General features: G+C 36.0%; 1 protein-coding gene across 2 annotated transcripts in view; it reads left to right on the forward strand.

Annotated features, from left to right (window-relative positions):
• The first annotated feature begins 1098 nt into the window (after positions 1 to 1098).
• khdrbs3 (KH domain containing, RNA binding, signal transduction associated 3) overlaps positions 1099 to 27233 on the forward strand; it is a 319020-nt gene continuing 292885 nt past the window's right edge. The window contains exon 1 of one of the 2 annotated variants that reach the window (XR_003936645.1): positions 1099 to 1581. Coding sequence is in view for 1 of the 2 variants with exons in the window: in XM_030147660.1 (XP_030003520.1) it covers positions 1491 to 1581 (91 nt within the window). In the remaining variant the exon portion in view is untranslated. The remainder of the gene's footprint in view (positions 1582 to 27233) is intronic. The other variant, XM_030147660.1, reaches the window with a different exon arrangement.

The following is a 27233-nucleotide window of genomic DNA, read 5'->3' on the forward strand; positions in this document are numbered from 1 at the left end:
CTTAATTGAAGATTTTTTTGGGCTTAATTCAAGATTTTTTTTTGGCTTAATTCAAGACTTTTTTTTTTACTTAATTGAATATTTTTTTACTTAACAAGATTTCTTTGGCTTAATTCAAGAATTTTTTTTTGCTAAATTTGAGATTTTTATTTTTATTTTTTTTTTACTTAATTGAGGATTCTTTTTTACTTAACTGAAGATTTTTTTTTTTTTTTGGCTTAATTGAAGATATTTTTTTTTTTTGCTTAATTCAAGATTTTTTTTTTTTTTTTTGCTTAATTCAAGATATTTTTTACTTAATTGAAGATTTGGGGGGGGGGGGCTTAATTCAAGAGTGTTGTTTTTTTTTTTTTTTTGCTTAATTCAAGATTTTTTTTTTACTTAATTCAGCTTTTTTTTTTTGGCTTAATTCAAGATTTTTTTTTAACTTAACTCAAGATTTTTTTGACTTAATTCAACATTTTTTTTCCCCTCAATTCAAGATTTTTTATTTTTTTTTGGCTTAATTCAAGATTTTTTTTTTTTTACATAATTGAAGATTTTTTTTTGGCTTAATTCCAGATTTATTTATTTTTTTTACTCAATTGAAGATTTTGTTTTGACTTAATTCAATTTTTTTTTTTTTTTTACTTAACTGAAGATTTTTTTTACTTAATTCAAGATTTTTTTTTTTTTATTTATTTATTTTTTTTTACTTAACTGAAGATTTTTTTTGTCTTAATTCAAGATTTTTTCCTTAATTCAAGCAAATTGTTTTTTTTTGTTTTTTTTTTGCTTAATTCAATTCAAGACTGTGAAATTTTTGCACTTGGCAAAAACATCCCAGGGGCCGAACTGGACCCTTTGGGGGGGCCGCATTTGTTTGACACCCCTGCTTTAGACGGAGGCTCTGTCTTTCTTGGTGTGTTTGTGAGCATGTTCACGGTGAGTTTATGATAATGGTATGGTAATAGAGGGTTGGAAGGGGTGGGTAGAGGAGGAGGAGGAGGAGGAGGAGAAGGAGGAAGGAGGGGAGAGAGAGGAGGAGGTGGAGGAGGAGGAGGAGGAGGGGTGTGTTTCAGCACCGCGGCCAGCTCCGCCCCTCTCCACCGGCTGCGCGCCGCTGCCTCAGTCCACCACCGGATCCAACGGAGGCAGCTTCAAAGAGGAGAACCGGAGAGGGACGTGACTAGAAGGGGGGAGACTCAGTCCGGCTGTGATGCGTAGAGAGAAGCTCTGCGGGTTCAACAACACAACTCCTTCGATGGGATAAAACCTCCTGGACGCATTGAACCTGCTCTTTTTACGCACACGCAGAGGACTGAGAAATGCTCCTGGAGCGCGAGTGACACTATCGATTTTCGCTTCGTTAGAAATATCTTGGACCAGAAGGGATCCTGCGCAAGTTTTCTTTTTTAAATTTTTACTTCAAATCACACACAAGTCGTTGTCTGTTTTTATTTATTTATTTATTTTGTATTACTTGGAGCCAAAAGCGCAGGACGGACGAGATGGAGATCGAAAAGTACTTACCAGAGCTTATGGCAGAGAAGGACACGCTGGATCCGTCTTTTCAGCACTCCATGCGGTTACTGGATCAAGGTAAATATCCCTGGTTGAATTGGAAAGCAAAATTGGAGTGATGTGCTTTAAAGTTGCATGCATGTTTGTGCATGGTTTGCTCCAGGCTCCATGACACCAACCCGCCTACTTCAAGTTCTAAATAAAGGGTTTGTCTCTTCTTTCCTTTTACTATTTCCTGTTTGGTTTCACTAAAATAGCTGAGCATCATGGCTGTTTTTTTTTTTTTTTTTGCCAAGTTGTACAAGGGAAGGTGCCACAGCGTGCTTTCAGTGATGAAAAATGAACAGGACAGGCCAGGTGTGACCAAAGACTGCTTTTCCTTCATTACTCACCCTAGAGGTTCACAAACTTTTTCATTTAAATAGACAAGCATTGATTAATGACACCATAAATAATGAAATCCACACTCCCCCAAGATGCAAATGAGTGAATGAGGCTGTGCAGTTGGTGTGGATCAGGCACTAAAGCTGGGGTAAAAAAAAGAAAAATCTACATGTGTTGATGTTAAATCCACTGTTTTTGCATGACATGAGATTTCCAGACCACAGCCGTGAGACCTCAGCTCCTAGTCTTGATATCCTGGTTTGTAAGCCGGAGTCATCTCTATCCCGTGCAGACATGTGTAATCTGTGGTGCAAGTGGTGGAATAATCACACTCTTATTCAAATGTACATGTGTTTCCGTCTTTGAAGAAAGTGGACGTGACTGAAATGGAATTCTGAAGGGCTGGAGCGGCGGCAGCACTCACAGACGCTTTAATTAATCCGTTGCACAGCCTTCTGCTTTGAAGCCATCACATTTTTTTTCTCCTTACAAACACTTCTCAGGCCCTGTGGAGCTCCTCATGTGGGAAGTGCACTGTTACACCATCCAAGTACATCCTTCAAGTGCCACTCATGGGCTTTGTTTGGTGTCTGGCAATATGTTGTCTGCTCTAAAGTAACAGACAAACGAGTCCTGGTCCACTGTATACGATCCTGCTGCACTGGAGCTGATTCTGTTCAACCCCTCCACAAGCAGCTGGTGCACTGACTTGTTTTTATCCCGTCTAACTGCATGACAGTCGTGTCCTTGTAGCTGCCGCTTCTTAAACTCTGGACCTCGAGGGCTCCCCTTAAACGACTCCTGAAGGGGCCCCAGCCAAGAGATATAATTTAATTTTAATGCTGTTTACTTGCAGTAGATTACCCAAACCTACCAATGGCATGTCTTCTCTGATTATACCATCACCTTTTGTACCTGCAGTTGGCAAATTCAGATACTTTACACGGTTAACCCTATCAACACCAGTTTTTTCATTAAATTAGTTGTTAAAAATTTTTATTGTTTTTCAAAACAGCCAAGTAGCTTACAGAAATACAAAAGAAAAAAGAAATTAATAAAGATAAAAGAAAGAAAGAAAGAAACAAAGAAAGAAAGAAAAAAGAGAGATAGTTGGTAAAATGGCTAAAATGTGCTTAGAGGTCTTATTTATGTCTTTGTGCATAAGAACTCAATATAAGTGAATCCCCAAAGGAACTTTGTGTTGGTAAATGCAAGTTATGCAAATTTACAGGATTTCAGTTCTGTTCAACATGTTGATGGTCATATGAACTATGTTTTCAGCTCAAAAATGTCCAATTTCATCACAATTAATGCTATATTTTCATGTCACAAATGGCCAAGTTATATTTTAACTGAATTTACCTGAAAAACAAATATTCTATTCTTTTTAGATTCCCCAATTTTTCTGACAAGATTCTATACGACATATCACATGTTTTATTTTTACAGGTTCAATATGGAGTATGGTGCTGATCCATCCTGCTTATGTTACGTGAATACATATATTAAGAATGTCACACGTCACTTTTTAAATCAACAGTTTTCTAATAATAAGGATTTCTATAAAGAAATAACAATTCTATATTGTTCTTTACTCTTTAGTATGATGATAAACTATACAATAAATAATTCTGATCCTAGTTTTTGCACAGGGATCATTAGTGTAAACGGTGACATGGCTGCCGAGCATCAGTATGATGGGATCTGTAACAACCATGTCACATCCGTCCACTGACACATTTTGTGTTTTTGTGTCAGCTGTTATTGTTTTAGATCCACAATACTAACATTTATGAATAAGAGGAGAATTAGCAATAGTAAGTCTATAAGTTTATTACTAATAAAGTACTGGTACTGACCAGAGCATCATGGGTAATGTCACGTCCGTCCACCAGCAAAAGTTTTCACATACACGTGCTATTCAAAATCCAATATTTCTGAAAATAGAGCTTCCACTGTCAAATAATATCAGTAATCTGTGCACAAATGGATTAGCATTATTTCAACACAGTTCTATGCATTTCTAGCATTTCTAATAACTTTTTTTTTTTTTTTTTTTTTTTGACAAAAATAGCCACTCATTTGACCCCCTAAGTAAATTTTACTGTAAAGTAAAATAGGGCAAACAACTCGAGATGATAAGGTGTATGATGTTGCATTACTAGTAAACTGGCTGGATCCCACATAGTTTACAGCAAAAAACCCCCCAAAAAACCAAAGAGACGTGTGGTATGTTAGGGGCCACTTCCCTGGCTAAGGTCTTCATTGGTTTGAGCTATATGGTCCAAAAAATTCTGCCAAATCTTATAGAATGTCTTTAGCTTGTTACTCATGTTGTATCTGATCTTCTCCATGTGAAGCACAGAGGTCAGGTCTGTCAACCATGTTTTGAAAAAAGGCACAGTCTCAGATTTCCAAAGGCTTAAGAAATTAGTTGTATATTATTGTTGGTTTGTTTATTTTTTTTCAAATTAGCATTAAAATCAAACAACAAAAGGATTATATAAAAGAAAGTCCAACATTCGAAAAGGAGTGGGATGAAGTTTAATTTATAATCCTCATCTTTCTACCTTCCCTAAATTCGTATGTCAGATCTCATGAGTAACTCAAAAATCCTGCACATATCAGACTAAATTCTGACTTTGCACAAAACACAAAATTGCTACAAATCAAGGATAGATATTATGACTATATGGTGTCCGTTTGATCCATAAAAGAACCTCTGTTGTCGCCTATAGTTTATGCTGAAAATAATTCTGCATGTTAGAGATCGACCAACAATTTGAAGCAGGAAAATGCTGATAACTCCATCCTCAACTTTATTTATTCATATAGCGTCTTTCATACAAAATGTATACCAAAGTGCTGCGAAGAGTGAAGTCAAGACGAAGCACAGAGGAGGTTTTTGGGATGAAAAATGATAAAATGCAAAATAAAACAAACAAAAAAAGCAGATAAGGAAAAGAAAAGAAATATGAGTCAATAAGAAAACACCAAAGTTTGTAACAGATGCAGGTACATTTGTTAGAAGTGCAGTTAAAAAAGATATGTCAAGATGTTTCATAGTTGATTATTTTTCCAATATCTGGAAAAAAAAATCAACACTGTGAGAAATGAACAGTATTAGGCTTTGGTTTGGAATTGAACACATTTAAGTCAAAGTAGTAATGGCATTTTTTTTTTTTTTTTTCAATTATCTTTATTAGATTTTATTACATTTTTTTGCAACAAATGGCTCAGTACAACACCCGGTCTATAAGAAAATTAAAAAAAAAAAAAAAAAAAAAAAGTACACTAAACCAAGATAAAGCAATTAGTCCACAGTCTGGAGTTATAGTGAAGATAAAACAAAGATCAGACAATCAAGCAGTGACAGGTGAGATCAGTAGTGATCTAATTGTAAACAGGCACCAAAGATTTTCAGTCATTGATGAGGTCTGAAAGCAGAGAAGTGACTGATGAGTTTGTGAAACGGAGGTATGGAGTCCAAATTTTCATAAATTGTCCCTTTGAAGAATGAAGTAAACAGGTCAAATAGTCCATAGGAATGCATTCCATAAGGATTTTATGCCAAGTCGTTTTAGTGGGAGGTTTGTCTTTTATCCAAGACATGAAGATATTTTTCCTTGCAGCATATGCGAGGATATCATACAGTCTTTTCTAGCTGATGTCCATAATGTCCCCACTTGGATGTCCCAAGAGTAGAGATAAAGGGTCCAGTTTCAAAGACACTCCGAGGATCTTTTCCATATCTTGTAAAATATCTACCCAGTAGGATTGAATTTTTAGACATGACCAGACACAGTGTATATAGGTTCCTACAGTAGACCTGCACTTCAAACACAGAGGTGAAAGTTGGTTATTCATCTGGTGTCTTTTATTAGGAGAAATTTGCACACGGTGCAGAATTTTGAATTACAACAGCCTTGCACGGTTACATACCGAGATTTTTTTTGTATGGTTCCAGATTGTATCCCATTCCTCTTTACTGATGTCTACACCAAGTTCATTTTGCCACACCTGTGTTACACTATGAGTGTTTATGTTCAACCCATCGGTCTGATTCAACACATAATAGAAACGGGATATGGTTTTCTTGACTGGGCCCTGGAGAAGTAACTGCTCCACTGATGATATTGTGCTATTAGTATTGAAAGTAGTTTTTTTAGTTATGAAGTCACGAATCTGAAGATATCTGAAAAAGTGATGTTTAGGAAGATTGTATTTCTTTTGTATTTGTTCAAAGGATAGCAAGTTAGAACCTTCATATAAATCAGTAATGGCATTTTTAATGGTTGTTTGCAAAACTAACTGAACCTCATGTCACATTAATCTAATCTGAAGACTATTAAACCTTACAAACATGAAAAAAGACATTAAAAAACCCACAAAAAATACTAAACTCCAATGTGCTGATTAGTTTTCAACATCAGCCGTAGAACTTGAAATATTTAGACTTTTAATATTTCATCTTTTCTATCTTTTTCTTCTTGTTAGGTTTGCGTGTGATCCCATCCCTTTATCTAGTTCTTTCTTCTATGCAATTATTTTCTTTTTTAAGGAAAAAAAAAAAACACACTGATGAAAAGGGAAACAAAACAAGAACAAAAAAAAACCCAAAACAAAAAAACAGAAAGTATACACTCGACATTTCAACATCAAGGACGCAAATATACACATGTGCACTCATGTATTTGCGTCAATTGCAAAATATATGACAGTTTCCTAAAAAAAAAGAAAAACAGAAAGAGCACATAGACTTTCTGACCTTCCATAAGTATGTGATGATGTATTTACCCTTCTCTTTGCCTGTATTTTCTATTTTCCTCTTGTTTTACTTTTTTCGGGACGTGTCTGGGCATCCACCTTTTGACACTCAGCCCGTCCCCCCCCACCAAATAACAGAGTTGCACAGTAGAACCATATAAAAACAAAGCAACACTGGTTTATTTTGCACTTAATTACACTGTGCTAATCTTAGTGTGGCACTGATTTACCTGAGAGACAAAACCCTGGGAAAAGCACACACATATGCACACAAACCAGATCTGTCACTCAAATGCACAGCAGAAGAGGAGGGGGAGGGTGTGTGTGTGTGTGTGTGTGTGTGTGTGTGTGTGTGTGTATATGAATTCCCCTGAACATCTCCGTAGTCATGTGATGGTGCGGTTGAGTTTGTGTTTTAAACATAACCGCTGTGAAACAATACACATATAGAATTTTTCTTTTTTTTTTTTTTTACTTTTTTTTCTTGCTTTTGTCATTCAGTCTGGTGTTCTGTTGTTCAGTGGGTTAAAGGGGGGGGCGTCTGAACAGTTTCCCTTTGCAAAGAACGAGCGAGAAATGTCGCATGTTTTTTGTTAACTTTATATGTATCAAATATACTATGTAGAAAGGAGAATAAAAAAGAGACAGAATACAGTGATGCATGCGTATTCATAAAATTAAGCTACACAATAACAAATACAGCTCTTTAATTTGTCTCACATCTTGGGTTATTTATTAGATTATTCCTATTTTTTTTAGATTTTTTGCAAACATTATTTCATAATGTGCAGTTTTTATTAGTGCATCATGAGACTTCTTAAAGCACAGGTGTCAAACATGCGGCCTGGGGGCCAAATCTGGTCCGCCAAAGGTTCCATTCCGGCCCTGTGGGATGAAAGTGCAAAAATGAACCTGAATAGTCAAGGTTGTAAAAATCTTTTTGGTTCAAATGATTTTTTGGTCCAATGTGATCTGCAGTAAAAATAACAACACAATAACCCACAAATAATGACAACGACAAATTTTCTTTGTGAAAAATTATGTGGAAAATATTGAAGTGAAAAAAATAAGATTACACTGTGAAAATATTTACATTTACAAAACTATTCTTTCACAATAAAATGCAAATAAATACATAAACGAAAACAAAGATGAACAACCTGAAATGTGCAATTTGAACAATATTCTGCCTGTTACTAAATGTTTGGTGCATTTATGGATCTACTATCATCTGTATTTGTGTTGATAATAAGAGGTATAATATTGCAGAAATTGTTCAAATTTTAGTTCTAAACTCGAAAATTTTAACAATATTCTGCCTGTTACCAAATGTTTATGTAACATTGTGTGTAATGTACATGTATGAATAATAAGTCGAAGCATAATATTGTTAAAATTGCTCTAATTTTTCAAATGCAATTTCTGTTTTTTTCAGGTTATTCACATCTTTTTTGTAAAATGTTAATATTTTCATAATTTAATCGGGGGGGTTTTGTAGTAAAACAAAAAGAAAAACTTGGATTTGTCATTATTTATAGGTTATTAAGTCATTATTTTACTGGTCTGGCCTGCTTGAGATCAAATTGGGCTAAATATGGCCCCTGAACCAAAATGAGTTTGACACCCCTGTCTTAAAAGCAGGTCTTGTGAAGTTTCGTTTTAATGGCAACACTTAATGACCTAGAACTATTTTTGTGGTGACTTTCACATAAATTTTTCTCTACATTTAACCTTTCCTAAGTGATTTATCACCATTTATTTCAATATCAACCTGTGCCTTTTGCATTTTTCTGTAAAAATCAGTCAGTTTCCTATATTCATTTCCTGATCACGTAGATGTTCATAAAAGTTTGCAGTAAATTTGAAGGTTATTATATCAAAACAGAGAAAACTGAAGAAAAATGCTTTTACTTACTTTTACTTTTTTTCGTAAAATATATCAACTGTAAGTAAAAGTAAGCATCACAATCATCTACATGGGTTTTATTTATGAATCAGTGTTGCAGAACATCACAGTGTTCCCATGTTCACTGTGGAGCCTCTGAACATCCAAATAAGATGCATCTGACGCTGCTGGAAAATCTGCGAAACTGCATTTTACCTGCATTATTTATAAGTATTGATAGGATTAGTGGTTAAAAAGTCCTTCAACATTTTGCATAATAAATATTGAACTTAAGTACAGATGCCAGAAAACTCTGCTTAAGTGCAGTAATGTAGTATTTAGAGTTTATTTACAGTTCCACCTCTGATGACAAATATATAGATAAATAGATGAGAAGTGCTTTGGATAGTTTGTGTTACAGATGTTTTCCTTATTTAACCCATCACCGACCAAATGCATCTACTGATCTAAACTGTTTAACACTTGTTTATCCATTAATCCTATCAATCTATGTAAATAATTGGTGTAAAATACAGTTTTTCATCTTTTCATGGTCATCAGATATGACCCATTTGGACGTTCAGAGGCTCTGTAGTTACCATGGAAACAGTGTCATCTTCTACAACACTGATTCACCAGTAAAACCCATGGAGTTGAATCAATGAGAGTGGATGGAAATGCTTGGTTTATGTTCATTTAATGATATATTTTTCTGCAGTTTTCTCTGTTTTTGATGTAATAACCCTTAATTTTAATCTGAGCTTCTATGAACATCTACATAATCAGTGCATTAAATACAGGAAAACACTTGATTTATACTGATAAAATACAAAGTACAGAGGATAATGTTGTAATAAATGGTGATAAATCACTTAAGAAAGGTTAGATATAGAGAAAATTTCATTTGGGAACAATCACAAAAGTAGCACTGGGCTTTTATGGGTTAATCCAATGAGACCTGAGGTAACCTTGAAAATCACTCACAAAACCTGAGGATTTTCCAGAAACCTTGATAGAATTGAATAGTGCTCATTGTAACGTTTTAATTCTCAGTCTTCACAAAGGTCGCAGCCGTTCTTAAATGTAAGAACTCAGCCATGGGTAAGCGTTTCTGAGTGTCTATGAGTGAGCTGATTTCTATACAGTACAGTAAGGTGAATTCATTCTCATCTGTACAAAAGATAAGTCTATGTTTTACTCAGCACATTTTGCTATCAGCTGGTGTCATTAAAAAAAAAAAATCTGGGTTAGTCTCTTCTAAGAACACATATTATTCCCCTCGCTGGTACAGAGGCTGGAGTGGTGCATACGTAACGCTGTTTGAAAGACACTTAACCACCCACTTTCCTGACACAGTCTCTCTTAACCCATAAACACTACTGATGTCCCCATCTGCATTTTTTTTTTGCCTTCGATCCAATCCGATTTTTTTTTTTTTTTTTTTATGATTTGTTTTTCCCACACCTATACTTTTTACTGTGAAATATTGGTTTAAATTTGGAGTCATTATTTATAGATTTTTATGCTATTACAGGGTGGGGAAGCAAAATTTACAATGAACATTTAGTTGTTTTTTCTCAGCAGGCACTACGTCAATTGTTTTGAAACCAAACATATATTGATGTCATAATCATACCTAACACTATTATCCATACCTTTTCAGAAACTTTTGCCCATATGAGTAATCAGGAAAGTAAATGTCAAAGAGTGTGTGATTTGCTGAATGCACTCGTCACACCAAAGGAGATTTCAAAAATAGTTGGAGTGTCCATAAAGACTGTTTATAATGGAAAGAAGAGAATGACTACGAGCAAAACTATTAGGAGAAAGTCTGGAAGATACTATTAAAGAAGAATGGGAGAAGTTGTCACCCCAATATTTGAGGAACACTTGCACAAGTTTCAGGAAGCGTGTGAAGGCAGTTATTGAGAAAGAAGGAGGACACATAGAATAAAAACATTTTCTATTATGTCAGTTTTCTTGTGGCAAATAAATTCTCTTGACTTTCAATAAACTAATTGGTCATACACTGTCTTTCAATCCCTGCCTCAAAATATTGTACATTTTGCTTCCCCACCCTGTATTTTACATGAGATCACAATTAGGCTGAATGTGAAACCTTAACTAGAAAAAGTATGACACCTTTGACTCTTAATAACTTTAGCATAACACTGGTCTACAATTTTTTTTAGAAATGATTTGCTTCTGAGATTAAATGTGCTAAATGTTACGTATTTTAATAAGATTAATTGGAAAATAAATGACAAAAGTGCCGGTTTGCTGATGTTTTCAAAGTATATGATTAAGTGTTATAACACATATATATTGGTTTATGTACATTTATATCATAGTTTTATAAATCTTCCACTAAATTGAACCTGTAAAGTGAATGTATTCTAATGTGCAGACAGTGTTTTGAAGTAGATCTTGTAGCTCTGAGACAAATATTCCTTTTGAGTCAAACCCATTCTCTCGTTAATTCTTGAATTTCATATTTTGACCCAAGGCTGTATCTTGGAAAGTTTAGCCAACCAGCATTTTTGACTTGATTTTTCTTTATCAGTGACTCTCATGTGGTAAAATTTCATTACTTTTATTCTGGAAGCATTTTCCTTGTAGGCCAGTGTAATTTTTGCACTTTCCAAATTCATAGTGTGGGACAAATTAGAACCTTTGGCAGGCTGGTTTTGGCCTTCAGACCGTATGTTTGCCACCCCTGCTATAGTGCGTCTATGGAAAGGTCTGTCCAGGGATTATATGGGGGGGGGGTTCTATGCTGTACGTACCTCACAATGCATATGCACAGACCATACGACCGTAGAAAGTGAAACTTAACATGCTTTACTAATTCCTGTAAGTCTCCTGCTGTTGTGGAGCACATTTTCCTTTTCCCAACTTAAAAAAACTTTAATTTGAGGGAGCAGGATGTTTGTTGAAGGGGACATTACTCACTCTTGCCCCCCACCCCCCAAGAATTGGCCCCAGATCGGCCAGACCTTGTGATTAAATCCGATCCGATCCAAGGTTATAATAGTTTTGGATTTTTCATTATAGTTACTTTTAGTTAGTTTTGACTATTTTTCTCTAATTCAGTTTTAATTAGTTTTTAGAGCAGGTTTGCTAGTTTTTATTGGTTTTGCTTTTCTTTCTAAATGTTCAGTTTTAGTTTAGTTCTACTATTAGTTTTAGTTTTCTCATATCTTTGATCTTTTTTCACCGTCATATTCCCATAATAATCCCGTACAGGACTCTGCTGCTTTATTCCAACTTAAGTTTCCATGTTTCCAGGTAGAGTTGGGATGAGAAGACAACTCTAAACGACAAGTTATGGACCGTGAAGTGTCGTATGGTGCCACCAGCTAAAATTGCTCAAGTGAAATAAATGGATTTCACATCAATCCGACAATGACAAAGTTGAAAACGATGGGAATTTTATCCAGAATTTTTATACGTTTTAGTTTTGGAAACACACAATACAGTTTCAGTTAGTTATTTTTTTCTTTTAATTATGTTTTTTATTTATTTCAGTTACCAAAAATGTTTTTTCAATTCTAGTTTTCATCATTTCGTTAGTTTTCGTTAACGATAATAACCTTGATCCGATCTTCTAAAAAAATGCCAGATTTGTAGATGGATTGGGACATCCCTATAAAGACCCAAACATCCTCCAGCGACCAAAAACATCTACTGATTTAAAATGTTTAAAACCTATTGAACCATTATATCAATCCATATAAATAATTGGTGTAAAATACAGTTTGTCATCTTTCCATGGTCATCAGATATGACCCATTTGGACGTTCAGAGGCTCCATAGTGAACGTGGAAACACTGTCATCTTCTACAACATTGATTCACCAGTAAAACCCATTAGATTTGGATCAATGACAGTGGATGGAGACACTGGGTTTATGTTTGTTACAACCCAAAAGGTGAAACATATTTACATAGGACACTGGGAGTCAAGGAGTATAATTTGAAAGAACATATTTTATTGTATTGCATTTATTTTCGTTCTTCGTCGATTCTCTTCTGTTGAAAACAAGCTGAGTCTAATTAAGCTGAATCAAAACCCCTTTTAAACCCCGTGCCCAAAGTAACAAAAGAAAAGACCAGAATGGACCGGCAAAATAAACATAAGGACGGTGCGCTGGTCAGGCCAACCCTATACAGTGCACCGCTACCCTATTAAAAAAGCAACCACAAAATAAGTCCTAACGAAAGAAAAGCGAAAACAGGACGTCCGGATCCACCTGGCCAAACAAAAAGGATAAGCTAACAAAAGGCTAACAAAAACCCCGCTGGCATAACAACTTGCGTGGAGTTGAGTGGAGTGGATGCGCGCCTCGATGTGTGCGCTCTGGACGCCGGCATCGCTGGAGGAGGTGGAGAGAGCAGGAGGCGAGAGAGAGCGAGAGCCCAGCGCCAGTCCAATTTATAGGCTTTGCTGGCGGGAAAACCAATTGGCCACCTATTTAAAAAAAAAAAAAACACTAAATACGCAATATTTTACAAAAATGTTATCAAGGCACAATAACAGAGAGAGCAATAATCACCCAAAAGTGTAAAGTAAGAATTATAACCAAAAAACCCACCAAAGACAAAGGGGGGAAAATAAAGGTGCGTCAGAACATAACAATGTTCACTTAATGATAGACTGTATTTAAAAATTCACTTTTTCTTCAGTTTTCTCAGATTTGATATAATAACCTTTGAGTTTACTTTGAGTTTTTGTGAACATCTAAATATAGGAAAGTACATGATTTACAGTGAAACATGCACAATACAGAGGATATGATAAAAATGGTAATGAATCATATAAGAAAGGTTAAATAGAGAGGAAAAATTCATTTGGGAGCTGGCACAAAAGTAGTACTGGGTCCTTATGGGTTAGTCTTTTATCCACGCCGCAGGTTCGGTGTGGAGTTATAGCAAATATTGGCCATTTCCCAAAACCAAATAAAAATGATGGAATACTTAGAGCATGAGCCAGGAAAAAGGGCTAAAATAAATGGTGGAATTTCGAGTAAATGCTTTACTCTGAAATAGATTTACCTAACACAAGTTGTTGATATAGCGTTCCAGTAAAGTTTGTTATTTCTAGTGGGGGCAAAGATTGCAGTTGGACAGCATTGCAAGCGGCAGAATTAATCCGTGACATTTTATGAAGTAAGCACAACTCTGCGGTGCAAAAAAATTTGGCCGAAACAGTCTGCCACAACTCCAACACTGTAAATACTGTTATCTCTCTCTTACACAACAGATGGAACACGATGCAGCTTAATAGAGCACTTCTTCTGCCATCTTGCTGATGAGTCCTGGACTTGATTATGCAATTGGCAAGGGATGTAGGGAACACAGCGAGAGTAACTGCGAGTTACTTTGGGCAAACGGCGAATATGAGATTACTCCAGGTCTAGAGAGACTTGCATTCAGGAGAAATTAGGGGAGCATTGTGTTGGAGGCTCAGGGACCGGGCAGCCTGCTTTGATAAGTTCTGGCTATTCGTGGAGCTCTTCTCCCACAAGGACCATATCTCTGCCCTTGTGACAAGCCTCATACAGTCAGCGGCAGACACTTGGAGCGGCAGAAAATATCTTAAGCCAAAAGAAGAGACAAGCAGGACCAGCAGCCTACATGGAATGAAAAATCCTCAGCAGCATACTAATGAGGGGCTTCAACGGAAACACCTCGGGTGCCATGAACTGCATCTGTTATTTACATTAAATCACAGTTTCAGCACCCGGCAGCACATGGCATACATTTTGGATTCATTTGGATTTTAATATAGTGAAATAGCTTTTGCTGGTCAGGGGTGTTTTCAGAATCTGTCAGTTATTTCGCTCTTTGTTAAAGGCCATTTGGAAAGGTTACCTTTAACTGGAACCACGTAAAACCAGCTTTAACAGGTTCTCCCTCACTGTCACAATGTCAGAGCAACGTCGCCTGAATACACTCATTATTGACTAATCTGCTGTTTATTTTGATGATTAATGGATTAATAAGTCATTACATAGTGACAATAGGGCTGTACGCTGTTGGAAGAAACACAGACATTTTTTCTTGCAGTATATAATATGAAAAAATGCAGGAATTTTCAGTAGATTTTGGTGCATTTACCTGTTTGTAAAGTAAAAGACTTTTTTCCCCATTTCCAAACCATCCTTTTCCTACCCTTCTAATGTGCACTATAGGACCTTATTTTGGAGAAAAATGACTTTATTGCACAGGTGTCAAACATGCGGCCCGGGGGCCAGATGCGAGATGCGGCCCGCCAAAGTGTTCAATCTGGCCTGTGGGATGAATTTGTGAAATGCAAAAATTACATTAAAGATATTAATAATCAAGGATGTTAAAATCATTTTAGCTCAATTCAATCTAAAGTGGATCATACCAGTAAAATACAATCATAATAACCTATAAATAATGGAAGCTGCAAATTTTTGTCTTTGTTTTAGTGTAAGAAAAGTAAAATCACACAAAAATATTTACTTTTACAGACTAGCCTTTAACAAAAAAATATGAACAACCTGAAATGTCTTAAGAGAAGTATGTGGAAATTTACCAATATTCTGCCTGTGACTAAATGTTTTGTGTATTTCTAGATCCACTGTGATCTGTACATTATTATGTACATGTGTAAATAAATAAACTAAAGCATAATATTGTTAAAACTGGACTCATTATTTAAAATAATTTTCTAATTGTTCATATTTGTTCATGTTATGTTCAAGTACAGTTCAGCGATATAAACATTTTCATTATGGAATTTTACTTTTTTCACTCAAAAACATAGAGAAATCTTTGAAGTTGACATTATTTATAAGTTCTTATCCTATTATTTAGATTATTTTACTGGTCCGGCCCACTTTATATCATATTAGGTTTTATGTGGCCCCTGAACTAAAATGAGTTTGACACCCGTGCTTTATTGTCACGGCTCGGTCAAATTCAACCTAAATATGGCTGAAAAACACATTCTGGCATCAAGCTTGGGTACAAATTGCAGACTGATCCTAAAATGCTTTGTGTGTGTAGTTACTTTTACAGATGTAACTGGGCCATGTTGTGGCAGTTCAGACATTTTAACCTTTTCCTTGGAATCTTTGGTGTTTCCTGAGTGTTTTCAGTACTGTGCACTGCCTTATGCCAACATTAGGTCTGTTGTTTCACCACATAATGACCACACAGATGCTTTTCTGAGATGCAACTGGAATAAACAGGAAACATATTTTAAAAAACGAAAATTTAGATCTAAGTGTCAAGTATTCAGCATCATCTCCCTGTGCACTTAATGCCTTGACCCATTTTGTGTAAACAATATAGATTTACTGAAATAATTTTGACCAGGTTTGATTCAATTCATGTTAAATATTTCTTATTGTGTATGTGAATTTTGTCATGTGAACAACGATCACATATTGTTATTATTTATTGTCAGTGCTGAGAACATATTCATGCACATATTCCTTCTTTTTTGTTACTTAACAAAAAGCCTGGTTAATAAATACACAAAATGATTTACAGTATATGTACATAAATGGCCTAAGACTTTTGCACAGTAAAGTATGTATCCCAATAAAAACAGAAAAAAAACAAAGCACACAAAATTACCTTTTTTAGTGCGATGAGTAGTATATTTTCCGACATTTTTTGCTATTTTTTCATTTAAATTTATCCTTCATTAGTATTCATATACACATGGGAGGTCAAACTCGCTGAACAACCAAGCGCTAAAAGTGTGTATACGGAACCCACAGATGTAAACATTTATATATTTAGAATCTTTATGTGGGCCAGTGATTAATATATGTCACATAAATAAACTGGATATAGCAGGATATAGCATAGCACAGTGATTTTTACCAGTAACACAAGTAATAATTCATTGTGATTTTTACATGATATGATATTGTGCACTACTTTGCATATGAATTATTAGTTAAAAAGAGATACATGTACACTGAGGTCTATAAATACTCAGACACTGACACAATTTTTGTAGCTTTACAAGGGCTTTAACAAAAATATTGCATTAACTGTTTAGGAATTACAACTGTTTTACACATACTCAATTTTCAGAGGCTCAAAAGTAAATTTAACAGCTGACTGAAGCAGATTAAAAAGTCTGGAGCTGATTCTAAATCCCTCAAATTATAGCTGAGAGTCCAAACTTCAGCTTCATTCACCTCATATCAAATCCAGTGCTGTAGTAGATGGAGGCAAAACACTTACCTGATACTTAACCCTATAACGCCAAACATATCATATTTGATACATGAGTTTTGAAGCCCTCTACATGATCAGTGTGATATTTTTTTCCTTGAAGAACCTGATGTATACAATTAGATACATGCACATACACAGATAATCCACCAGGGGGGAGGAATTCATTCACCAGAGGCTTTTCCAATGACACTATAAGACTGTCATTAATGAGGAAGGAGGAAGAACTTTTCCAATTTTGAAAAGGAATTACTAATTTGTTTGACATGTTTGTTATATTATGTTTTTGTTTGTTCAAATATAATAATATTTGAGCATTGAGACCTGACATACAAAACTGAAATTCATACATCGGCTAAAATTTCCTTAGAGGTCTTATTTATGTCTTTGTGTTGGACTTTGTGTTGGTAAATGCAAGTTCTGCAAATTGACAGGATTTCAGTTCTGTTACAACATGCTGATGGTCATATGAACTATGTTTTCAGCTCAAAAATGTCCAATTTCATCACAATTAATGCTATATTTTCATGTCACAAATGGCCAAGTTATATTTGAACTGAATTTACCAGAAAAACAAATATTCTATTCTTTTAGATTCCCCAATTTTTCTTACCAGATTATATCCTACTTATCACATGTTTTATTTTTACAGGTTGCAATATGGAGTATGATGCTGATCCATCCTGCTTATGTTACGCCAATACATACATTAAGAATGTCACACGTCACTTTTTAAATCAACAGTTTTCTAATAATAAGCATTTTTATGAAGAAATAACAATTCTGTATTGTTATTTACTCTTTAGTATGATGATAAACTATACAATAAATAATTCTGATCCTAGTTTTTGCACAGGGATCATCAACCATGTCACATCCGTCCACTGCCACATTTTGTGTTTTTGTATCAGCTGTTATTGTTTTAAATCCACAATACTAACATTTATGAATAAGAGGAGAATTAGCAATAGTAAGTAAATAAGTTTATTACTAATAAAGTACTGGTACTGACCAGATCATCATGGGTAATGTCATGTCCGTCCACCAGCAAAAGTTTTCACATACACGTGCTATTCAAAATCCAGTATTTCTGAAAATATAGCTTCCACTGTCAGATAATATCAGTAGTCTGTGCACAAATGCATTTACATTATTTCAACACAGTTCTAAGCATTTCTTACAACTTTTTTTTCTTGACAAAAATGGCCGCTCATTTGACCCCCTAAGTAAATTTTAGCCGACATGGAAATTAATATTTGAAAAAATAAAGAATTTGGTGGTTCAGAAGGACCAATAAAGGCTCCAGTTTCAAAGACTTAGAATATCAGTCAATGATTTAAGAATTCAGGCTTTACAGGGTTAAGTATAATAGTATTTTCTCATACCTAATTAATGATGCATTTTAATTGTGTTTTCTTTGAGTTTCAGTCTAATATGCTGCAAAAACAATGCAAAAAACACACATTTCTAACTGCGCAATTTGTAAATGGACTGAACTTATGTAACACATTTTATTTTATTTTACCCCTTCATGGTGCCCAAAGCGAGGCCTCACATTTACCCATTCAAACACATAGAATACACCAGTTGCTGCAATGCAAGGCAGGGAGCAATTTAGGGTTCAGTGTCTTGCCCAAGGACACTTCGACATGTGGACAGTCGGAGTCAGGATTCAAACCACCAACCTGCTCTACCAACTGAGCTACAGCTAACATGAGTGAAAAATAAACTAATATCCTCATTGTGACTATTACAGTTATATTCCTACTACTTAACAAACACTATCTTGGCACAAATTACCTTTGAAGGTTGCTGCAAACAATAACAGGTTAAAAAAGCCCCGTCCTCTGCTGTGCCAGCTGTATTCTGTTTGTTGACTGTGTGGATGCAGAGCAGTGTGCAGCCCAGTCTGAATGTTTCAGGACCTCTGGCCCAGTTTGGACGCTATAACCTCACTGCTGCATATCTAGTACTTTTTTTAATTGGATATTCCACAGCAGGAGCCCAGAACAATGTTTGCATTACATTAAATGTTGCAGCTAGATTACCCACAAAGAAAAACAACCAGAAAAAAAAAAATGCATACGTTGTGTTCACTGTTGAGAAAAGTAACCTTATTTGAGTCAGGTGTTAATTCCTAGTGTTAATTCATACATTTCCATCTCATCAACAGTAACAGTGGGATATTTTTAGCTGTGTTTGCCCTAGGTGGAGCATTTCCTGGGTTAGAATGCCCAGAAGTGAACAAAAATAAGCTCTGGCAAACGATCAAAGGCAGAGATATCATTTTGTTGGGGAAACAGTGCTTGATAGCGATAATGATCTGTGGATCTGCAGCTGGCCGACATGCTGAGCCATACTGCGAGGCGGGGGGTGCAGCCACAGCGCTCAACCTGTCGGAGACTGGTGATCTGACCTGCAGATGTACTGAACTCGCAAGTGAACTGTAAGAGGGCAGACCGGGGAGCTCCGCCGACTCTGTTTGCATTCAGAAAAAGCAGAGTAAGGCAGTGGCGGTGACGGTGGTGGCGGCGGTGGCTGCTGCCGAGGTGTTTGCACAGCCTTGTCTCCGCTCTGCAGCAGATCCCACCGGAATCCAAGAGGTGAAATGTAGGCCAGGAATAACAAAGGCAGGCCCCGGCTATAAAAGCTAACAGCCCTCTCGTTTTTACAGACGCGACGACGAGTCACGAGGCGGCATCGATTTCCCCCGCTAATGTGGAATGCATGTTCTCCCTCGTTACGGCCGCAGTAATGAGCTGAGGACGCTTTGATTTAGCTTCTGCCTCGTTTAGAAATACTGGTACTTGTTTAATCCTGTCAAACGTGGACAGTTAACGTGAGTCATCTATATTTGGCTCAAACAGATGCAGTAGTTTTCAGTAAAAAAAGGCATTATTCACGGCGTATCGGACGAGTGTGGCGAGAAAGTGATGTGCAGTCATTTCCAGTTTGACCTGGACATAATGGAGCCACTGAAATGAATGGAAGGAAGCCAGAGGAAAGAAATATAACAAACAAGTAAAAGCCATGTACAGTTCAGCATAATCAATGGATCCCATCTGAGGCATGAAGGGTTTACTCCTGGTGGTAAATCAGGAGAATTATCAGCCACGTGTGCAGCATTAAGCATGTCTGAAGAACCCTGACTCTGAGAAATGATGAAGTGTAAAGTCAGTTAACATAATATAGCATTAGTTTGAAGCACAGAACAGTTTTATTTCAGTGTCATAAATATTGTTAATTAATATGATTCCCATTCACAACCCATGCACCTAGTTTTTAATTTTACCCTTATTACTTGTATATATCTTTATATGTTGTACACATTTGTTATCTGTAGTATAGTTAGTTTTTTGTGTATTTTAGTAGCAATTGTATATTTAATATTTTATCCTTGTAGTTTTTATATTTTTCAGTATTTTGAGTGGTATTTTTATACAGTCTTTTTCCAATTTGGGGCTAAAACAGATTTTCATTGTCCCTGTCAGTGACAATAATGTTCTATTCTATTCTATTCTATTCTATTCTATTCTATTCTATTCTATTCTATTCTATTCTATTCTGTGCTTTGGATTGGATCAAACTTCAGTTGATACAGATAATTATCAAGATTAATGTCATATCCATGATTTGTTTTAAAGTGAAAGGCTGATGTATGTTGATGAGTTAGTTTTTTGTTTATTTTAGTAGCAATTATATATTTAATATTTTATCTTTGTAGTTTTTGTATATTGCCAATATTTTTCAGTAGTTTGAGTGATATTTTTTATGCAGTCTTTTTACACTTTTTCTGCTAAAACAGATTTTCATTGTCCCTGTAACAGTGACAATAAAGTTCTATTCTATTCTATTCTATTCTATTCTATTCTATTCTATTCTATTCTATTCTATTCTATTCTATTCTGCTCTTCTATTCTATTCTATTCTGTTCTGTTCTGTTCTGTTCCGTTCCGTTCTATGCTTTGGATTCAACTTCAGTTGATACAGATAATTATCAAGATTAATGTCATATCATTGATTCATTTTAAGGTGAAAGGCTGGTTTATGTTGATGAGTAAAAACACTAGTTCCAAAACACAAACATTTTAAGAAAAACACCAATCTGTTGTTGAAATATCATACAACACATTCATATATGATTCATCAAACAGTCATATTTTTCCAATTCTTGCGTACGATTCATCAGCTGCAGATAAAAATAGCTGTTATTGAAATATCCAACCTCTACTTATTGTGTGCAGACTCTTGAGTTTACGACAAAGAAAAAAAACTTCTCTGACCTTGAAAAAAAAGAAAATCTCTTATCCAGATGAACAAATGAACGCTCAAAGACCTCAACAACTGTGAACACAAACATCTACTAATCTAAAACTTCTGAACCACAAATTATCAATACATGTAAATAATTCAGGTAAAATGCAGTTTCACAGCTTTTCATCAGCATCAGATATGATCCATTTGGACGTTCAGACAATCTGTGAAGGATGTGTGAATGTAGCAACACCATCATGTTGTGTAGCAATGATTCAACTGTAAAACCCATGTACTTTGATAAATGGCCGTGGTTTTTGATGTATTTTGCTAAATAAAGTCACTTTTTCTGTTTTAATGTGTTAACTGTTTAATTTACTGTATGAACATCTACATAATCAGTAAATTAAATAAAAGGAAATATCTGATTTTAACTGAAAAATGAAGAGGATAATATTATAATATATGGTAGCAAGTCACTAAGTAATGCTTAAATGTAGAGAAAAAATATTTGTAAGTTCAGAATCAGATTTAGTTTATTTGCCATTTGCAGAAAACCTGCGAGTTGCAAGAGCTCAGCATAAAAATACATAAAAGACAGTACAAAGTAAGAAACAATAAGAAATTACATGAATCAGAGTAATAAAAAGACAGGTGCCCCCATAGATCAACCAACACTCACTTGGACAAAGTGAATGAATATAAAGTGTGTTATTTATACACAAACACAAAAATGAAACATACACCATACATCACAAACATCACAAAAATAACTGTAGGTCTTTAAGGGTTAATGGGAAATCAACAAGTCAACAAACTGCAGATGTTTCTCTTCTAAAATTCAATAAGCAATGCAAATGTGTTTAATTTCACCTTATACTTATTACAAAAAAAACACTGTAATTGTGAGTAGTCTCAACACTCAAAACCAACAGATGTGGAGAAAGCCTGGAGTCGTAGTATTTTTCCATCCTATATTTAATTGTAGAGTTTCTTTTTCACTTTCTGTCTTGATGACATTTCACATAAATCAGAGTCAGACTCCAGTTTTCAGCCCTGGGCCTGGAGCCGGTCCCACATGAGCCCAGAAACCGTGATCTGCGGAGGCAGAGCGCGTGTCCTCTGCCTCCTGAACTGGACCGCCATGACCTCGGAGGTTCTGGAGAAACAAACCCAGAGAAACCACTTCAAACCATAAATGTGTCCAAGAAAAAACCGAAACACAGATTTATGAAATATTTATTCATATGTTTTCTGAGTTTGCTTTCCTATTGAATAATGGACAATGTTTTTTAAGATTTAACCAAAACTGTGTAGCAGTTTTTCTCTGGGGATCTGAAAGTGTAAGAGGAATTAATTATAACGCTAAAAAACTGGTAACCCTGTTAATTGCATGGAAACAAGGGATGTGATACACAGTCATAGAGGGGCTTGTTATAATATACAGCACAGGTGTCAAACATGCGGCCTGGGGGCCAAAACCGTCCCGCCAAAGGTTCCAATCCAGCCCATGGGATGAATTTGCAAAGTGCAAGTTAGGGCATCAAACTTATCATTATAACCTATAAATAATGACAACACCAATTTCTTCTCTTTGATTTAGTGCAAAAAACATTAAATTATGAAAATGTTTACATTAACAAACAACCTGAAATGTCTAGAGAAAATTTAGTGCAATTTTAACAATATTCTGCCTGTTACTAAAAGTTTTGTTTCTCTGTAGATCTGATTTGTAATGCATATGTATAAATGATAACTTGAGGCATAATATCGATAAAATTGTACTTATATTTTTTAACAGATATTTTTTTCAGGTTATTCACATCCTTTTTGTTTGGATAGTTTGTAAACATAAATATTGTCATAATTGAATGTCATTTTTTGCACTAAAACCATTTGGAGTTGTCATTATTTATTGGCTATCATGCTATTATTGGACTGGTCTGGCCCACTTAAGATGAAATTGGGCTGAATGTGGCCCCTGGAAGAAAATGAGTATGACACCCCTGATATACAGTTTCCCATATCGTTGGAATATAACATTTTTACCTCATCTCATGAAATGACTGTAACAATGTGATTCATTGTTGATATATGAAGTGTAACTGGGACTCCGTATGTGATCATTACACTGATCAAAGGTGACACTGATGTGTAGAAACAGGAATAAAAAGAGGAATATGTCTGAAAACAAAGGTATTCCAACTTTATGGACAACAGTGTACAATTTTGATGTATTTTAGGTGATGAATATGTGACTGTATATGTTTATATGCTGCAACCCATGTCCACAATGACAGTTAATTCCTCCAGTTTATTCCTTATTCTGACAAATACAACATTCCAAACAAGCTCTTTCTATGGATAATGAAAATAGAATGTTCCACTAACATTCCTGTTTATATGCAGCCATTCTCAGACTCTAAGCCTCCGTCTTTGTCCTTTTAGTAAATATATTTACTCGTATCCAAAAACCTGCAGATATCCTTGGTGTAAAATTGTGTTTCTCATTTCCGATCTCTCTACCTCAGAGGATCTTTTCCTTTATATCAGCTGATCAGCAGGAGGTCAGGGGTCATGGGTCACAACAGGAAAAACATGCAAATTAGAATAATTTTCCAAATGCAGTGTATACATGTTCGAAGTATCTGCATAAAACCAAAATAATGTTGATGAATCCTTTTTGACTTTTAGAACCATAGAACATAGTGACAGCAAAAACACAAACTCTTGGCTTTAAAAACCTTTGGGTAATCTCACGTTCCTTTCAACTTCTTAAACAGTCTATCGATATGACACACAGTCGTGGTGCATTGAAGGCACACTGTAAACTCTGAAATTTGCACAGTTTTGAATGGGAAAACACGGGGGCACTTAAAAAGTTGCATTCAAGCATAATAAGTTATTAAACTCAGACAGAAGAAATATTTAGTTTGTAAAAATATGGGATATATGATTTTTTTTTTTATCCCCCTCCTCTTTTAGAAGAAACTCACTTCAAGCAGCACATTGTCTCCAGTGTCCATTCCATATGACTTTAAAGTACTTATTAATATTATGTCGCTTGTTTCCGTGTGACCCTTTCCCTGTTTTAACCCATGTAAAACATTGTGTCAGAAACAGGTGTTAATGATTGCATTAACTTCTCTCCAGCTGTCAGGTTATTAGTCTCTGTCAGCGTCTCCGCAGCGACTCCATCAGCCTTCACCATGTTGCATGGATCCAGACTCCACCTGGTGCAAAGCTTGCCTTGGGCTCAGCTTGTTGATTTAATGTTGAGACTATTAAATTTCCATGTAGAAACTGCTGCTCTGGTGTAAATGCTGCATTCATATTTAAAATGGCACAAAGATGTGCATTTTCCTCCTCCACATAGGTGCGTACATTGCTGAGGGCCCTGCCTTGAGCGATCTGCTGGGATGGCTGTCCAAGAGGAGAGTCAGAATTAAAGCAGTCAGCCAGGGCAGCTTAAATAATGCAAAGTGCACTTGTTTAGGAGGGAGTATGCTGAAAGCTGATATTCCATGGCTCTGAGAAGGACATTCTTTAGACGTGTGCGTTGCCAGGTTTTTACAGCTCGGTGTCATTTTTCGATACAAAAGTGTGTCCGATGTAACACTGTTTTATTTTTAATCTACAAAGACATTTCTCTTCAGGAAAATACAACCTCCTCAAGTCTGATGAGTCTAAATACAGACTTTCATACACAATTCTACTGTAGTATGTAATATTATGTAATATTTCTGCATCTACATAAAAACCGAACATTTCTTTTGCCTTCATTAGTTATAGTAAGAAAATAACAAGAAATGTAGGAGAGAAAGGGTTGATACGCAGTAAATGACCATCTTTGAAGGAAAAATATGTAATACTGGGTAAAATGTTGCCAAGTGACTTGTTAGATTTATCATTCATTAACTGCCTCAAAGCAGTTTTTTGTTATAACTGCATGTTTTTATCTTTTGAATTTTGGCAACATAAACATCAAGCACAGAGCTAATTTATTTTATTCACTCTAGTTTACAACCAAGTCGCTCCAATTTCATACTGAAAGTTCACTTATTCCTTGAGAAGGCCATGGGGGCTTTGGGGGGCTACCCCACCTGCCAATGGGTGTAAGTGGGGTTCACCTTGGACCTGTCACCAGTTCATCACAGGGCAACATATACAGACAACAACCATTCACCCCCACATTAACGCCTATGGGTGATTTAAACTGCGTTCACACTGCAGACATCGAGGAATTAGTAAAGCATCTTAAGTTTCACTTTCACTTTGTATAGTCGTATGGTGTGATGACCCCACCCCCACCCCCCCGAACCATCATCTGTTATTATTATTTGCGCATACTGTATATATTTTCTGTGCAGAGATGGAAATATACAAGGCACTTAATACAACCAAACTCTGTACTCTTTTAGATCGATAAGCAAAATTAATAATGGAATTGGAATTGTTAATTGTTGTTAATAATTGTTCTTATCAATTCCCATCCCTTCTGGCAACTAGTCCAGGCTGTTTCCTGCCTTCGGCCATAGGTAGCAGAGATAGGCTCCAGCACCTCTGTGACCCTCTTGAGGATAAAGGGGTTTAGAAGATGGATGGATGGATGGATTGGTGGATAGATGTATAGATGTATAGATGGATGTATAGATAGATGGATGAAAGTATGGATGGATGGATGGTAGTATGTATGGATGGATGGATGGAAGGATTGGTGGATAGATGTATAGATGGATGAATGGAAGTATGGATGGATGGATGGATGCATGGATGGATGGATGGACAACCATGCAAAAAACTGAATTGAGCATCCAGACCTGCAGTGTGAACGTCCCTTTAGTCTGACCATTGAACCTGTTAAAGTGAACATGTTTGGACAGTGGGATGAATTCACACAGACACATGCAGCAAAGTTTGAAATTTTAATCAAAGTTCATTCAGTGTCAATACTGAACAGATTTTGACACAACAGGATATGGATACATGCCAAACCAATAAACAGGTCTGATCCCCAGGCTTGGTCGTCTGGTCCAGGTGGATCTGACTGAATAGACCTCTGTTCTCATCAGCTCAGCTTGAGGCTTCTGTGCTTCACTTATGGAACCATTCATCATTATTTTATTGGATGATAATGTGCGCATCAGAGCTGCCCGACACAGGACGCAGACAGACTAGGATTACACTGGATTAGTGTGAAAAGCAGAAGAAACCCTGCAGACTGTATCAATCTGTTTACTGTGCCTGCAGCGGAGAGACAAAGGGAGACGGGGACAGAAAGGAAAAAGAGGGGGTACCGGTGGGTTTGGCAGGACTGTAGAGAAATTAAGAGTCTCTTTCCCTGGGGAAAGGTTATTTGTAAGGGGATTGTACCAAAGTCAGTAACAAAAGGGAAAATGCAATCTGAAGGGAGGACAAAAAAATGGGAGAGTGAAATGGAATGGGTGTTGAGGAAAAAAAAATGAAATAAGGGTAAAAAAAGAAAAGAAAGAGAAAGCAGTTATGGGGTTTTAGATGTGTAAGTGATAAATAAAAAAAACTTGGAATGGCTTAAAAGAAAATAGAAGCTCAAAGGCTGCTTCTGACCCCGTCTTTCATACTGTACACTTCAATCTCATCTCCTCCAAGTAAAACATATTTCTGCTGTGTGTATAGGTGAGAGGCTCAGAGCACTGGTGCATCCCATAAATGACTGACTCACTGCCATGGTGACGGGTGCTGAGATCCACCATTCACACAGTGTTGTCATCAACGATTAAAAAACTGTGAATTTGGTACAGTTTGGGTTGACGCATCATTTACAGTGTCTTTGCACTGGTGAATCCTATTAATTTAGAGGCTTTATATCTGTATTATTTATATGTGACCAGTCCCAGATAGCAAAATTATTATGGCTTAAATCTGGTCCTAAACTGACATGCCATTTTGGCAAAGTTCTGGGCGGATGTATGGGCCCTAAATGGCCCAAAATAGGCAAGCCAAAATCAAACCGGAAGGAAGGCAAAATTCACCCAAAACTAATTGCGGACTTCCAAAACATAGCCATAATTGTCCCAGAAAAGCCCCAAATCCCCATAATCCAGCCAAAAAGTAGCCAAAACTGACCCAAAGAGAGGCCAAAACTCACCCAAAATTTGTGTTGATCATGCTTTTAAAATGAAGTGGGGTTTTCTTCTGAGTAGAAATTCCCGCTCTTTGCACAATGTTTTGGCTTT

Source organism: Sphaeramia orbicularis, chromosome 11 (assembly GCF_902148855.1).
Source record: "Sphaeramia orbicularis chromosome 11, fSphaOr1.1, whole genome shotgun sequence".
NCBI classification, from domain to species: domain Eukaryota; kingdom Metazoa; phylum Chordata; class Actinopteri; order Kurtiformes; family Apogonidae; genus Sphaeramia; species Sphaeramia orbicularis.